Source organism: Hemiscyllium ocellatum, chromosome 35, assembly GCF_020745735.1.
Source record: "Hemiscyllium ocellatum isolate sHemOce1 chromosome 35, sHemOce1.pat.X.cur, whole genome shotgun sequence".
Lineage (NCBI taxonomy): Eukaryota > Metazoa > Chordata > Chondrichthyes > Orectolobiformes > Hemiscylliidae > Hemiscyllium > Hemiscyllium ocellatum.
The window spans coordinates 11,883,603-11,897,686 of record NC_083435.1 but is presented as its reverse complement, the minus strand read 5'-3'; the positions used below and the strand labels follow the sequence as shown (position 1 = coordinate 11,897,686).

At 42.6% G+C, this 14,084-nt stretch overlaps 1 protein-coding gene across 1 annotated transcript; it reads right to left on the bottom strand.

Moving 5' to 3' along the window:
• Positions 1–107: 107 nt before the first annotated feature.
• On the bottom strand, positions 108–12,899 carry LOC132832420 (zinc-binding protein A33-like). The gene is made up of 6 exons (XM_060850397.1): positions 12,239–12,899; positions 12,068–12,163; positions 11,744–11,977; positions 10,751–10,773; positions 3,910–4,034; positions 108–1,201 (listed from the first exon to the last, which is right to left on the bottom strand). Exons 1-6 carry the CDS (start codon positions 12,647–12,649, stop codon positions 636–638), a joined length of 1,455 nt encoding a protein of 484 aa, XP_060706380.1. The 5' UTR covers positions 12,650–12,899; the 3' UTR covers positions 108–635.
• Between the last annotated feature and the right edge of the window lie 1,185 nt (positions 12,900–14,084).

Genomic DNA, 14,084 nt, shown 5'->3' with positions numbered 1-14,084 from the left:
GTCCAACAGGTTTAATTGGAAGCACACTAGCTTTCAGAGCGACGCTCCTTCATCAGGTGAGCATCACTCCGAAAGCTAGTGTGCTTCCAATTAAACCTGTTGGACTATAACCTGGTGTTGTGTGATTTTTAACTTTGAACACCCCAGTCCAACACCAGCATTTCCAAATCATGACTGATTCATCACCAACACCATCAGGTAGTGCCACCTGTCTCCTATTGAGGAGTACTACAGACAGTAGGGGCCGGCTTCCTGAAGTTCATATGTACATTACAAAGAATTACAAATGCAGGAAATCTGAAATAAAAACAGGAATAGCTGGAGAAACTCAGTCGGTCTGGTAACATCAGTAGAGAGAATAGCAGACTTGAGATTTTGATCCTTTTTTGATGCTGCCAGACCTGCTGAATTTCTCCATCCAATTATGTTTGTTTGTCTGTAGTTGGTACCTCAATTTACCCAGAGAATTTCTCACTACAGTTGAACCTATTTTGTTACTTCTCTGTCCTTCTTCTATCCCTCAGCCCTATTGAACTCCTTGCTGATCTTTCAGTTCCCAGTTCCTGGCTTCTCTCTCCACCCGTGACTGAGACTGACACCGATCAGTTGGAAGGATTTGGGGGATCGGGGTAAAATTATAGGATGGATATGTTATTAAATTTAAAGCCACAGATTTTCAGTGGTGCAGAATTGTTACCCCCATCATTCAACCCAGGATGGTAGAACGGAAAGAGCCTCTCAGTGAAAGTGTGGGTGAAAGTGTGGAGACGGGACATGGTGTCTGCATTGTAAAATGACACCTGGCCACCCTCATAGTCCAGGTAAACTCCAATTTTCTGGAGATTCACACTTTGCGGAAGGGGGGTTAAGGAAGGTGCAGTGAGTGCTGAAAAGAAGCTTCTGGACTCGAGCCAGACAATCCAGTATCCAGTCTCAGGTTTAAAGTCAATTTTCCCCTTTCTCTCAGCAGATTCTCTGGTCACTCCCAGACTCCACTGAGTCTTGTTCGACACATCAACCTCCCAATAGTGTCTCCCCGATATGAATCCTTCCATTCCCAGGACACAGGGCCAGGAATCAAATCTTTCTGGGCAGTCAGGGATTGACTGACATTTGCCTCCGTGTCTCACATTGGTCCGGTCCTCAGATAGGATAAGTTGGGGATGCGCTGTGTTTGGATCCAGAGTCAGAGATGCTGGAGCTGGTAGAGAGTAATACAAATACACTAAGTGATTGATAGGACAAATGTCTACATCTGTGAATCAGTGATGAAGACAGCAAATAGTCAATGATGGATTCAGTTTTCTAGAATCTTGTGGATGTGCACTCAGTCAAGCAAGTGGAAAGTATTTTATCAAAATCCTGATTTGCATATTGAAGATCAAGTATAGGCTTTGAAGAGGCTCAAAGTGTATTACATCACACAGAATTCTAACCCTATGATCTGCTTTAGCAACAACTGTTTTTACATGTTCCTTTCAGTTAGTTGTCAATAGTAAGCTCTAACTTATTGATGGTGAGTCATGCACTGATAACAATGCCATTGAAAGGCAAGCAGTGATGGTTGGATTCCCTCTGTTTGGTAAGGATAATCCCTGGCACTTACATGGCATATAAGTTCCTTTTCTGTTGAAGCCAGGAATTGGACCTGTACATTGACTACTTCATAGCCTGAAGAATGTTGAATGATATTAAATATTGTGCAATGATAATCCAATATCCCACCACTGACTTTATGACATAGGAAATATTATTGATGAAACATGGTTGGGCCTAGGCCTTAGGTCTATGGTCTAAGATGATGAACTCCTGCTGTGATACCTTGGAATGATGTGATGAAGAGAATGACTGTTGCATATGCTTGATAATGTACCAATTTAGCAGCCTCTTATTGACTTGAATTGTATCAAACGTCTTGATGATTGTTAGACCTTCTCTCTGTCAGGCAAGTGGGGAATATCCCAAAATACATTTGAGGTATTCATTGTAGAACATGAACAGGCTTTGGGGATTGAGGAAGTGGGTTACTCCTCACTGAATGGTCTTCCTTTGAGATGTAACAGTTCTGTGATTCTGTGATTCTCAAGCACTCCAAGGTTTCTTATCTTTGAACTGCTTTAATAGCTATTGTATTTATATGGCTAGTCTGGAGTGTGTTGCTGGGAAAGCACAGCAGGTCAGGCAGTATCCAAGGAGCAGGAGAATCGATGTTTCAGGCATCAGCCCTTCATCAGGAATTCCTGATGAAAGGCTGATGCCCGGAGCGTCGATTCTCCTGCTCCTCAGATGCTGCCTGACCTGCAGTGCTTTTTCAGCAACACACTCTCGACTCTGATCTCCACCATCTGCAGTCCTCACTTTCTCCTCTGGCTGGTCTGGTTCATTTTCTGATCTGAGGCAGAGGACACCAAATATGAAAGAGTTATAAACTGCGAAGATGACAATGTAGAACTCAATAGTGGCATGGACAAGTTAGAGGAGTAACTAGATAGGTGGCAACTGAGATGATGTACTTTGGTCAGACAACATTGAAAGACAATATAAAAAGGGAGGACAATTCTACAAGGTTTCAGGATCAAAGCGGCCTTAGTATACATGTGCATAGATAATTGAACCAGCTGGAAATGTGGAAGGAACAGTTAATAAAGCATGCAGTGTCCTCAGCTTTATTAATGTAGCATAGAACACAACTGCAAGAAAGTGATGTTAGTTTTGTACAAAGCACGAGTTAGGTTTCAGCTGAAGTATTGAAGGCAGTTTTGTATTGGGTGCAGTTGTGCCCCACATTTTAGGAGAGATGTAAGTGCATTGGAGAGAATGTAGACTGATTTACAAGAATAGTTTCAGAAATAAGAAGCTTCAGGTGTGAGGATAGATTAACAAAGATAGGACTGCTTCCCTTGGAGAGATGAAGGCTGGGAGATTTGATACAGGTTTTCAAAATTATGATTTGGCTGGCTAAAGTAGATGGGGACAGGCTGTTCCTGCTTGTAAAATAAAGCCGAATAAGATTTAAAATGATGTACAAAAGAAGCAAGTGTGCTATAAGAGAAAACGATTTTCACACAGCGTGTAGTTAGAATATGGACCTTCCTGATTGAAAATGTGGACAGGTTCAACTGAGGCATTCAAGAGGCTATGAGATGAGAATTTATAGAGAAAACAATGCAAAGTTACTCATCTAAAACTGAGGTATTAAGGAATTTCTTCATTCAGTGGATAGTAACTGTAATTTTTTTTTACCAAAAGGAGCTGTGGAGGCTAGATCACAACGTAGTTAGAGAAAAGTTAGATATATTTTTGAAACGTTGGTGATTTGGGGGCTCTGAGGAGCTGGCACAAAAGGGGAGTTGGGGTCTACAGCAGATCAGCCATGATTTCATTGCCAGGTGTGGGGAGCTGCTACTCCTACTATTTCTTTTATTTTTTTCACAGTGAATTTAGATGCTGTGAAGTGGGAAAATGGCCCTGAGTAATCACCTAGGAAGCTGTGAATGATGTTCAACTGTGTCTGTTAGAAAATGTAATTCTGATGAGTGTGAGCTCAGAAATATATTTGTGATATTATATTTGTTAATTGTACCAATGAAAAACCTTATCATTTTTGACCATCACTGTGCTGGTTGGATCTGGTTGAGCAATGATTTCAGCAGGCCTATTGCTGAAATTTAAAAATTTAAAAATATGGTGATCTTCTGAGAAGTCCAAATATTTTCTAACATTGTCAATATTTACCAGAAGCAAGAGAAATGTTTTTGTTGTTCAAGAACTCTAGACTGATTAAAAAAGAAACCATATTAGAGAAGTCAGGGTCTTCCCAGTATTATCAATCAATTCTAAATGGTGCCTGGGTGCCTCTTTAGTGTTTTAGTCAGACAGATTTATAAAGGAGGAAGTAGAAGAGTATACCTGGATTAATGGCATGAATCATTTCCCTCCATATTGTATACTGTAAAGGACCATCAAACTTCCTGGTCAACAGGTTTGACAAGCCAAAATCTTGTATTGCGAGTATCTGGCGTTCCTCACTAATCCTGAAAGTATTAGATTGTTACTTTATAGATGTACCTTTATTAGAGCATTTTAAATCTAATTAAGTTATCAAACTCATTCTTTTTCAAATTTCATGTCAACAGAAATATAGTAAGAATGTAAATATTCATGTTGTACCTGTAACTGAACAAAAAATGGCTCGGTTTGAGATTGGAAATCCCCATATCAAGAAAAATATTTCATAATCTGATAAGAGAAAACATAGCTCAGAAGGAGATAATCATTAAACTTACATAGAGTCCTACAGCATGGAAAAATACCCTCTGGTCCAACCATGCTGACTGTATGGGATTATGTTCAGCATGGACTAGTTTGACCAAAAGGTCATTTTTCATATTGTGTGTGGGTTTATTATTGTCCCCTTCTAAGTTATGTTTTAGCTTAACAGATGATGAATTTATTTTTGGACATAGGAGATTTCCATCTTCAAATAATACCAGACTAAACTAGTCCCAACTGCTTGCTCTGGCCCATACCCATCCAAACCTTTCTTATTCATATACTCAGTGCCTTTTAAATATTGTTACTATGCCAACATCCATACCTTCATCAGGAAGTACATTCCATACGTGAACCAGCCTCTATATAAAAACTTTGCCCTTCATGTCTGTTTTCAATCTCTTTCCTTTCACCTCAAAAATATACCCACAGTCTTGAAATCTCTGATCCGAGGGAAAAGACACCTATCATTAATTCTGTAATCCTGGTAGAATAAAGACACACTCAGAAGTATTGAAGTTTTGTAAAGAGAAGGGTTGATTGAGTCATTTTGGAATTGTCAAATAATTATAAGTGGGATACTTCGTGAGCAGTACTGGGGCTTCACAATTCACTGTCCATAATAATGACAAGAATGAGAGGACATGTGGTAACTAGCTTCATTGATGATACAAAGATAAGAACAAAAACATATAATCAAGACGACATAAAGAGTGTACATATTAATTAAATGGGTAAAGGAAGAATTGAAATGCAGAGTTTATCAGAAGGTAGAAAGGCATCAGAAACTGAAAGATGAATTTGATTTCATGGTACATAAATCGCAAAAGATTCGGGTACAAACACAACAATTTGTTAGGAATGCAAATAAAACATTGGCCATTATTTCAAGAGAATCAATTACAAAGCTGTAAAGTATTTCCAAGGCTGTTATTTTGGCCTTTTCTAAACTACTATGCAGAGTTATAACCTCCTTACTTAAAAAATGTAATTATTCTAGAAGCAGTCAAGAAAATCTTCATTGTGCAGATTCCTCAGATGAAGTGAATGAATTGAATAAAGTTAATTTCTAATGAAAAACCTATACATTGAAATGGATCATTCTACATGGATGTTTAGATGATTGAGAGGTTATATTATTGAAACATGTAATTTCCTGAGAGACCTTGGTGGATGCTGAGAGGAAGTGTCTGCTTGTGGAGGATGTGTCTGTGAATTCCAGAATTGACGAAACAAAGCTACAAAATCAGGAAATCCCATTTAAATCTGGGATTATGAAATTTTCTTTATCAAATGTAGTGGAATTTCCGTAGGTCTTGTGTTCATGTGGCTCAGTGTCTATCTTGGTTTATATAGTCATAGAGATATACAGCATGAAAACAGACCCTTTTGTCCAAACCATCCATGCCAACCAGATATCCTAATCTAATATAATCCCATTTGTCAAAACTTGGCTCATATCCCTCCAAACCCTTCCTAATCATATTCCCATCCAGATGTCTTCTAAGTGTTGTAATTTTTTTATCAGTTTCCACCACTTCCTCTGGCAGCTCATTCCATGCACGCACCATCCTCTACATGAAAAAGTTGCCCCATATATCTTTGAAATCTTTCCCCTCTCATCTTAAACTTTTGCCCTCTATTTCGGGACTCCTCCAAACCATTGAAAAGACCTTAGCTATTTACCCTATCCATGCCCCGCATGATTTTATAAACCTTTATAAGGTCACTCCTCAGCCTCTGATGCTCGAGGGAAAATAGCCCCAGCCTATTCAGCCTCTCCCAAAAAATCAGACCCTCCAACCTTGGTAACATTCTTGTAAATCTTTTCTGAACCCTTCAAGTTTTACAACATCCTTCCTCTGTAGGAGGGAGACCAGAACTGCAAACAATATTTCAAACATTGCCTAACAAATGTCCTGCACTACCACACCATGACATTCCAACTCCTATACTCAATGCTCCAATCAATAAAGTAAAGCATATCAAACACCTTCCTAACTATCCTATCTATCTGAAACTCCACCTTATCTTTCCTGTGAAGAGATCGGGGGAAATTACCGTATGAGAAATAAAAAACTAGGTGCACCTTATTCTTGGTGTTGTGCTTGTGGGTTTTGAGCACAATTATAATATAAATATAGAACTCTTTTCCCTTCTCAAGGCATGATTTCCTCAGATTGACTACAAGTGCACCCATGACCCATTTCTTAGAAGTATAGAGCCGTGGGAATGTGGTGATATTTCTTCAATCAAATAGTTGTGATTCTATGGCATTCTTTACCCCTTAAGAGTTGTGGATACTTTGTCAATGAGTACATCTAAAGTAGTCAAAGTTTTAATCATTAAGAAAATAGGCAAGAAAACGTCAATGAAGGAGAAAATCAGCCATGGTTACATTGAATAGAGAAGTAGTTTTGAGGGGTGAATGATCTACTCCTGCCCATATGTCTTGTGTTCTTACATGTCTGGCAAGGTCAGCCACAAGCTTACAGATACCACAATAGCCTATAGTGTGTTGTGAGCTCAGTGGTAATTTCGCTACTCCGGGACCAGGAGGACTGCTTCAAGTCCAACCTGTTCCAGAGGTGTGTGACAGCAACTCTGGACACGTTGATTAAACAAAATAAAAACTCTTCAGCTCTCACCCTCTCTCATCCCTCCCACAACAGCAATAGGGTCTACCTGTCATTATCTTCCATCCCATTAGCCTCCAATACAGATGATCATTAGCTGTCATTTTTCCCACCTCCAGTAGGATGCCACACCACATATATATTGCTCACCCCTTCCTTGTCAGTGTTCCATAAGGACCTTTCCCTCTGGGACACTTTGGTCCGCTCCTCCTTCACCCCCAACACCTCCCTCTGCACTCTTCACCCACCCCACCCCCCACCCCCCAACCACAGGGCCATGGCATCCTCTCCTGCAACCAACAAAGGTGTAACACCAGCCCATTTACTTCCTTCCTCCTCATTTCAAAGGGCCCAAACACCTTCCAGATGAAGTAGCGCTTTACCTGCACTTAATTCAATCTAGTCTACTGCATTTATAAGGTCATCTCCTCTATAAAGTATTGGGGCAATAAAGCGTAGGTTGGGTGACTCCTTCACAGAACATGTACATTCTGTCCAAAATCAAAGACCCCGAGCATCCAGTTGTCTGCCACTTCAACACACCACCTTCTTTCCTGGGCAACATCTGTCTCAGGAAAAATGAAACAACTGCAGAAGTTGTAAATCAGAAACAAAAACAGAAATTGCAGCAAAAGCTCAGCAGATCAGGGAGCTGAAGAGGAATGAGTTAGTGCATCAGCTGGAGGGACCCTTGCTCAGAACTTTTTCCTAACTACCTTCAATTTTGAGGAAGAGTCACTTGATCAGAAATGTTAACTTATTTCTCTCCACAGATGCTGCCAGGTCTGCTGAGTTTGTCCAGCAAGTTCTGTTCTAAATCTCTGTCTGAGGCTTGCTATAGTGCTTCAGCACTACAGCAGGTGGGCAGTAAGGTGGCACAGTGGTTAGCACTGCTGCCTCACAGCGCCAGTGACCTGGGTTCAATTCCTGCCTCAGGCAACTGTCTGTGTGGAGTTTCCACATTCTCCCCGTGTCTGCCTGGGTCTCCTCTGGGTGCTCAAGTTTCCTCGCAAAGTCCAAAAATGTGTAGGTTAGGTGAATTGGCCATGCTAAATTGCCCAGGAGAAAGTGAAGACTGCAGATGCTGGAGATCGGAGCTGAAAAACGTGTTGCTGTAAAAGCGCAGGTCAGGCAGCATCCAGGGAGCGAGAGAATCAATGTTTCGGGCATAAGCCCTTCTTCAGGAATGAGGAAGGTGTGCTCAGCAGTCTAAGATAAAAGGTAGGGAGGAGGAACTTGGGGGAGGGGCATTGGGAATGTGAGAGGTGGAAGGAGGTTAAGGTGAGGGTGATAGGCCGGAGTGGGGGTGGGGCGGAGAAGTCGGGAATAAGATTTCAGGTCAAGAAGGCGGTGCTGAGTCTGAGGGTTGGGACTCAGGTAAGGTGGGGGGAGGGGAAATGAGAAAGCTGGAGGAAATCTGCATTCATCCCTTGTGGTTGGAGGGTTCCTAGGCGGAAGATGAGGTGCTCTTCCTCCAGGCATTGTGTTGCCATGATCTGGTGATGGAGGAGGCCAAGCACCTGCAGGTCCTTGGTGGAGTGGGAGTGTTAAAGTGTTCAGCCACAGGGCGGTTGGGTTAGTTGGTGCGGGTGTCTCAGAGGTGTTCTCTGAAACGTTCCGCAAGTAGGTGGCCTGTCTCACCAATGTAGAGTAGGCCACATCGGGTGCAGTGGATGCAGTAAATGATGTGTGTGGAGGTGCAGGTGAGGTGAATTTGTGATGGATATGGAAAGATCCCTTGGGGCCTTGAAGGTAGTGAGGGGGGAGAAGTGGGTGCAAGTTTTGCATCTCTTGCTGTTGAAGGGGAAGGTGCCAGGAGTGGAAGTTGGGTTGGTGGGGGGTGTGGACCTGACGAGGGAGTTGCAGAGGGAGTGGTCTTTCTGGAACGCTGAAGGGGAGGGAAATATGTTCTTAGTGGTGGGGTCCATTTGGAGGTGGTGAAAATGATGAAGGATGATACTATGCATCTGGAGGTTGGTGGGGTGGTAGGTGAGGGCCAGTGGGATTCTGTCCTGGTGGTGATTGGAGGGGCAGGGTTCAAGGGCGGAGGAGTGGGAAGTGGAGGAGATGCGGTGGAGAGCATCGTCAACCACATCTGAAGGGAAATTGCGGTCTTTGTAGAAGGAGACCAACTGGGTTGTTCAGTATTGGATTTGGTCCTCCTGGGAGCAGATGCGGCGGAGGCGAAGGAATTGGGAATACGGGATGGCATTTTTGCAGGGGGCAGGGTGGGGAGAAGTGCAATCTAGGTAGCTGTGGGAGTCGGTTGGTTTATAGTAAATGTCTGTGTTGAGTCAGTCGCCTGAGATAGAAATGGAGAGGTCTAGGAAGGGGGAGGGGGAGGAGTCTGAGACAGTCCAGGTAAATTTGAGGTCAAGGTGGAAGGTGTTAGTAAAATGGATGAACTGTTCAACCTCCTCGTGGGAGCATAAGGTAGCTAAAAGTCTGACAGTCCATCTTCCGCAGCTACACTGGCACCACCCCCTCACCTTTTCCTCTGCTACATCAATGACTGTATCAGCGCTACCTCGTGCTTCCCATTTTCCTGCCATCCCTTTACCTGCAAACATCTGTCTCCAATCAGCTTTCGAAAGTTCTTGTCTAATACCGTCAAAATCGGCCTTTCTCCAATTTAGAACTTCAACTTTTAGATCTCATCTATCCTTTTCCATCACTATTTTAAAACGAATAGAATTATGGTCGCTAGCCCCAAAGTGCTCCCCCAGTGACACCTCAGTCACCTGCCCTGCCTTATTTCCCAAAAGTAGGTCAAGTTTTGCACCTTCTCTTGTAGGTACATCCACATGCCGAATCAGAAAATTGTCTTGTACACACTTAAGAAATTCTTCTCCATCTAAACCTTTAACACTATGGCAGTTCCAGTCTATGTTGGAAAGTTAAAATCCCCTACCACAACCATTCTATTACTCTTGCAGATTGCTGAGATCTTTTTACAAGTTTGTTTCCCTCTGACTATTAGGGGGTCCATAATACAATCCCAATAAGGTGATCATCCCTTTCTTATTTCTCAGTTCCACCCAAAATAACTTCCCTAGATGTATTTCCAGGAATATCCTCCCTCAGAACAGCTGTAATACTATCCCTTATCAAAAATGCCACCTCCCCATCTCTTTTGCCTCCTTTTCTATCCTTCCTGTAGTATTTGTATCCTGGAACATTAAGCTGCCAGTCCTGCCCACCCTGAGCCATGTTTCTGTAATTGCTATGATATCCCAGTCCCATGTTCCTAACCATGTTCTGAATTCATCTGCATTCCCTGTTAGGCCCCTTGCAGTGAAATAAATGCAGTTGAAGTTATTCATCCTACCTTGTCCCTGCCTGCCATGACTGACTCGCTTCTGTTCTCAACTGTACAAATCTCAGATTGATCTCTTTCCTCACTATCTCCCTGGGTCCCACTTACTAGTTTAAATCCTCCCCAGCAGCTTTAGCAAATTTCCCTGCCAGTATATTAGTCCCCTTCGAATTTAGGTGCAATCCGTCCTTCTTGTACAGGTCACTTGTACCCCAAGAGAGATTCCAATGATCCAAAAATGTGAATCCTTCTCCTATACAATTATCCCAGTTGAATAATTGTAATCAGAATTGTTATTTCAGTACTTTGTCTTTAAAATACTCAAGAACAATGAACCTAGTTATATAGCACCACAAACAGCTCCAAAGTTGGTTCCAATTTTAACTCTGTCAACGCTTTGTGTAATTAGAGATCGAATGCAGTGTTGCCTAGGGACATCGAGAGAAATTTGATAACTATCCAAACAAAACTCTGAGGAGCTGATACAAGGAAAGCTTATCGTCGTTCAGTAAGGAGCAGGTCCTACCTTCTCTTCCAAGCAGCTTCTTCCTGAAATAAACAAATGCATTTAGTGTGGTAATATTGACACAGATCAAAAGCATATAATGTAGCTGACTAAATAACTAAAAAACACATGATGGACGGAAATTTAAATCTGATATCTAAGTTCCTGCATTTTTGAATGATGAATAACAAAAAGTAACACAATAGAAACTGTGCAGTTTTAAAAGTGCATAGATCCCTGGGAGATTATGTGAATGAATCGTCAAAGTAATTGCGTTCAGAGAGATTTCCGATGACACGATTGTTAGGATTGTTGTGGGAACGGAGGCCCAACGGAATTGGGTACATATTTGAAAAGGAAAACGGTTGTGTTGATCGCTAGAGAGCAGGAAGGGAAAGGTCTACAGGATTTCCTTCCAACTACAGGGCATAGCCAATATGAAGGAATGAGGTTAAAACCATGACTGCAGATGCTGGAAACCAGATTCTGGATCAGTGGTGCTGGAAGAGCACAGCAGTTCAGGCAGCATCCAACGAGCAGCGAAATCGACGTTTCGGGCAAAAGCCCTTCATCAGGAATGGTCTACTTCTGAGCTGTAGGATTCATTGCAATCCACATCGCCACGTCCGACCACGTGTTAGATACAGGGTCTCAGCCCCATTACCGTTCATAGACACGTAATATCTCGCACCGTCAGGGAAACATTCACCCACTCACAATGTGGACTCCTAATTGGATTCCCAATATATGTTTCAGTAAAATTGACAAACACTGAAATCATTGCAAACGGAATTACTCATTCCCAGCAGTGTGGAGGTTTATTAGGAATTCTGCAGACTTTGTGGAAAACCATTTGTTCAGCGATAACAACAATGTTAACCCGAGATATATGCATTTCCAGATTAGTTCATTTTTCTAACTTTGCAGCAAATGTTATCTTTTCATTCAGAGTTACCAATGGTTATTCTGGGACATTGACGTTTTCACTGAACTGACCAGAATATATTACCTCACCTTCAGAAATATCAGGTCGTCGTTTTGCTTCACTTGATCCAGCAATTGCGAAAGCTCTTGCTCAATAAAATTCACATGTTCTTGAATTTTCCGGAGATTTTCCTCCATCGGTTTTAGAATCCTCTCCTCTTCTTCCCTGAGATCTCTGAGTAAACGCTGCTCTTTCTCAGTGAGAATCTGGTGCATTTTAGTGAACTCGGATGTGATGTGGGTCTGCAGACTGCTCGCCTGTTCCTACCAAACGAAATGTGACACCTCATTAATGTCCCGCGGTAAAGGGAACAAAACTAACCGAGATCCCAGAAAATCAGCATAAGACCTTACCCTGATTTCGGAAATCTTCTGTTGTTGTTTCAGTTTCTTATCTCGAGCCGCTGTCTTCTTTTTAGTGAGAGCGTCCAAGAAACATTTTATGTCTGCCTAGAATTGGGAAAGAAATTCCAAATGTCAGAGAATGTAATTATTTTTCTGGTTTCTAAAATATGTTTATTTTACCTTGTAACTTTCAACAGCTTCTTTAATCGGTAGGAAGAAGTGCTGTCTGTGTTCCCGCGAATCTCTGCAAGTGTAACAGACCAACTTCTTGTCAGTTTCACAAAATAGCTTCAGTTCTTCCTGATGTTCCTCGCAGTGAACTTTATTTCTCGTCTCTTTCGGCTCCAGCTTTAATTTTCGAGCTTTCTCGGCCAGATTCGCTAAGGCCCGATTTACCCTGAGGTTTCTTTCCGGAAACTCCTCTCTACATTCCGGGCAGGGATTTATCTCCTTCTTTTCCCAACTCTGGGTGATGCAGAAGCGGCAGAAGTTGTGCCCACAATCCAGTGTAACCGGATCGGTGAAGAAATCCAGACAAATGGGACAAATTGTCTCCTCGACCAGACTTTGGAGCTGCTGTCTGGAAGCCATGTATCGCCACTTCCCGATTCAAACCTTTTTGTGTTTCAGTGGGATCTCGACACGAACAGTTTACGCCTCCGCAACTTCCGGGTGAAGTTCACGATTATAACCCAAAAGTTCCTTCTCGAAGTTCCAAGGGGAATACAAAGCAGACTTGTACTAACGACCGAGAGTATTGGAGAACCGGAGAAAAGTGAAGGTCGGTCTAGCATTAACAGCAGGCCAGGGAGAGAGAGAGAGAGAGGGAGTTGGCAGCAAGGAGTCAGTGGGCGGAGTCGGGCGGAGACTGAGATTCCTTTGTACTTAGTTTGGATGTAGTCCCACTGTTGAGTAATGTGGAGGAACCGGTGTTGGGCTGCAGTGGACAAAGTTAGAAATGACACAACACCAGGTTATAGACCAACAGATTTGTTTGAAAACACTAGCTTACGTAGCGATGCTCCTTCCTAAAGTGTCCCGAGATCGGAGGCATCAGGCACAGTATTTATAAGGACAAGATCAAAAGGTTATACAACTGATACGAATACATTTAACATGCCTACAATGGTTGACTCTGTCCCATTAAAGCTTTAGTTCGTTAGAAAGGCGATGCAGGTAGCGATTGATTTAATCGACCCGGGTTCAATCCCTCCCTGTCTAGATCCGGGTTCAATCTCTCAGGCGACTGACTGTGTGGTGTTTGCACATTCTCCCCGTGTCTGCATGGGTTTCCTCCGGGTGCTCCGGTTTCCTCCCACAGTCCAAAACTGTGCAGGTCAGGTAAATTGGCCACGCTAAATTGCCGGTCGGGTTAGATAAAGGGGTAAATGTAGGCGAATGGGTCTAGGTGGGTTCTGCTTCGGCGGGTCGGTGTGGACTTGTTGGGCCGAAGGGCCTGGTTCCGCACTGTAGGTAAGTAAAATGCAAATCCCAGAATTTCGTTCAACTCACTGTCCCGAGATAACTCAAGATTTTATCAGTGTGTCGAAGGGGTGACACCTCAGGTCGATGGTGCATTTTAGGTGTGAGGGCTTGTTTAGAATCCATCTTTGGCTTAACCCAGAGGCAGACTGGTTTTATTTCCAAAGTAGGAATTTATAAAACGTTTATAAAACGCCACATTAATTAACAGATGTATGTACAACTTACGTGCTTTCAAACAAAATAGAAAGTATATGCAAATACAAATCTGCAAAGGCAGGTTCGCCCCAGAGATTTGTGTGTGTGTGTGTGTGTGTGTGTGTGTGTTTGGGAGAGTATGTATGTGTGTGTGAGAGAGAGAGAGACGGGGAGAGAAAGAGTGTGTGTGTGAGGAGTACATGTGTGAGAGTATGTGTGTGTGAGAGAGAAAGAGTAAGTGTGTGTTTGAGACAGTGTGCGTGAGTGTGAGGGAATATGTACATGTGTGTGAGAAAGTGTGTATGTGTGAGAGAGAGTGCATGGATGAGAGACTATGTGAGGGAGT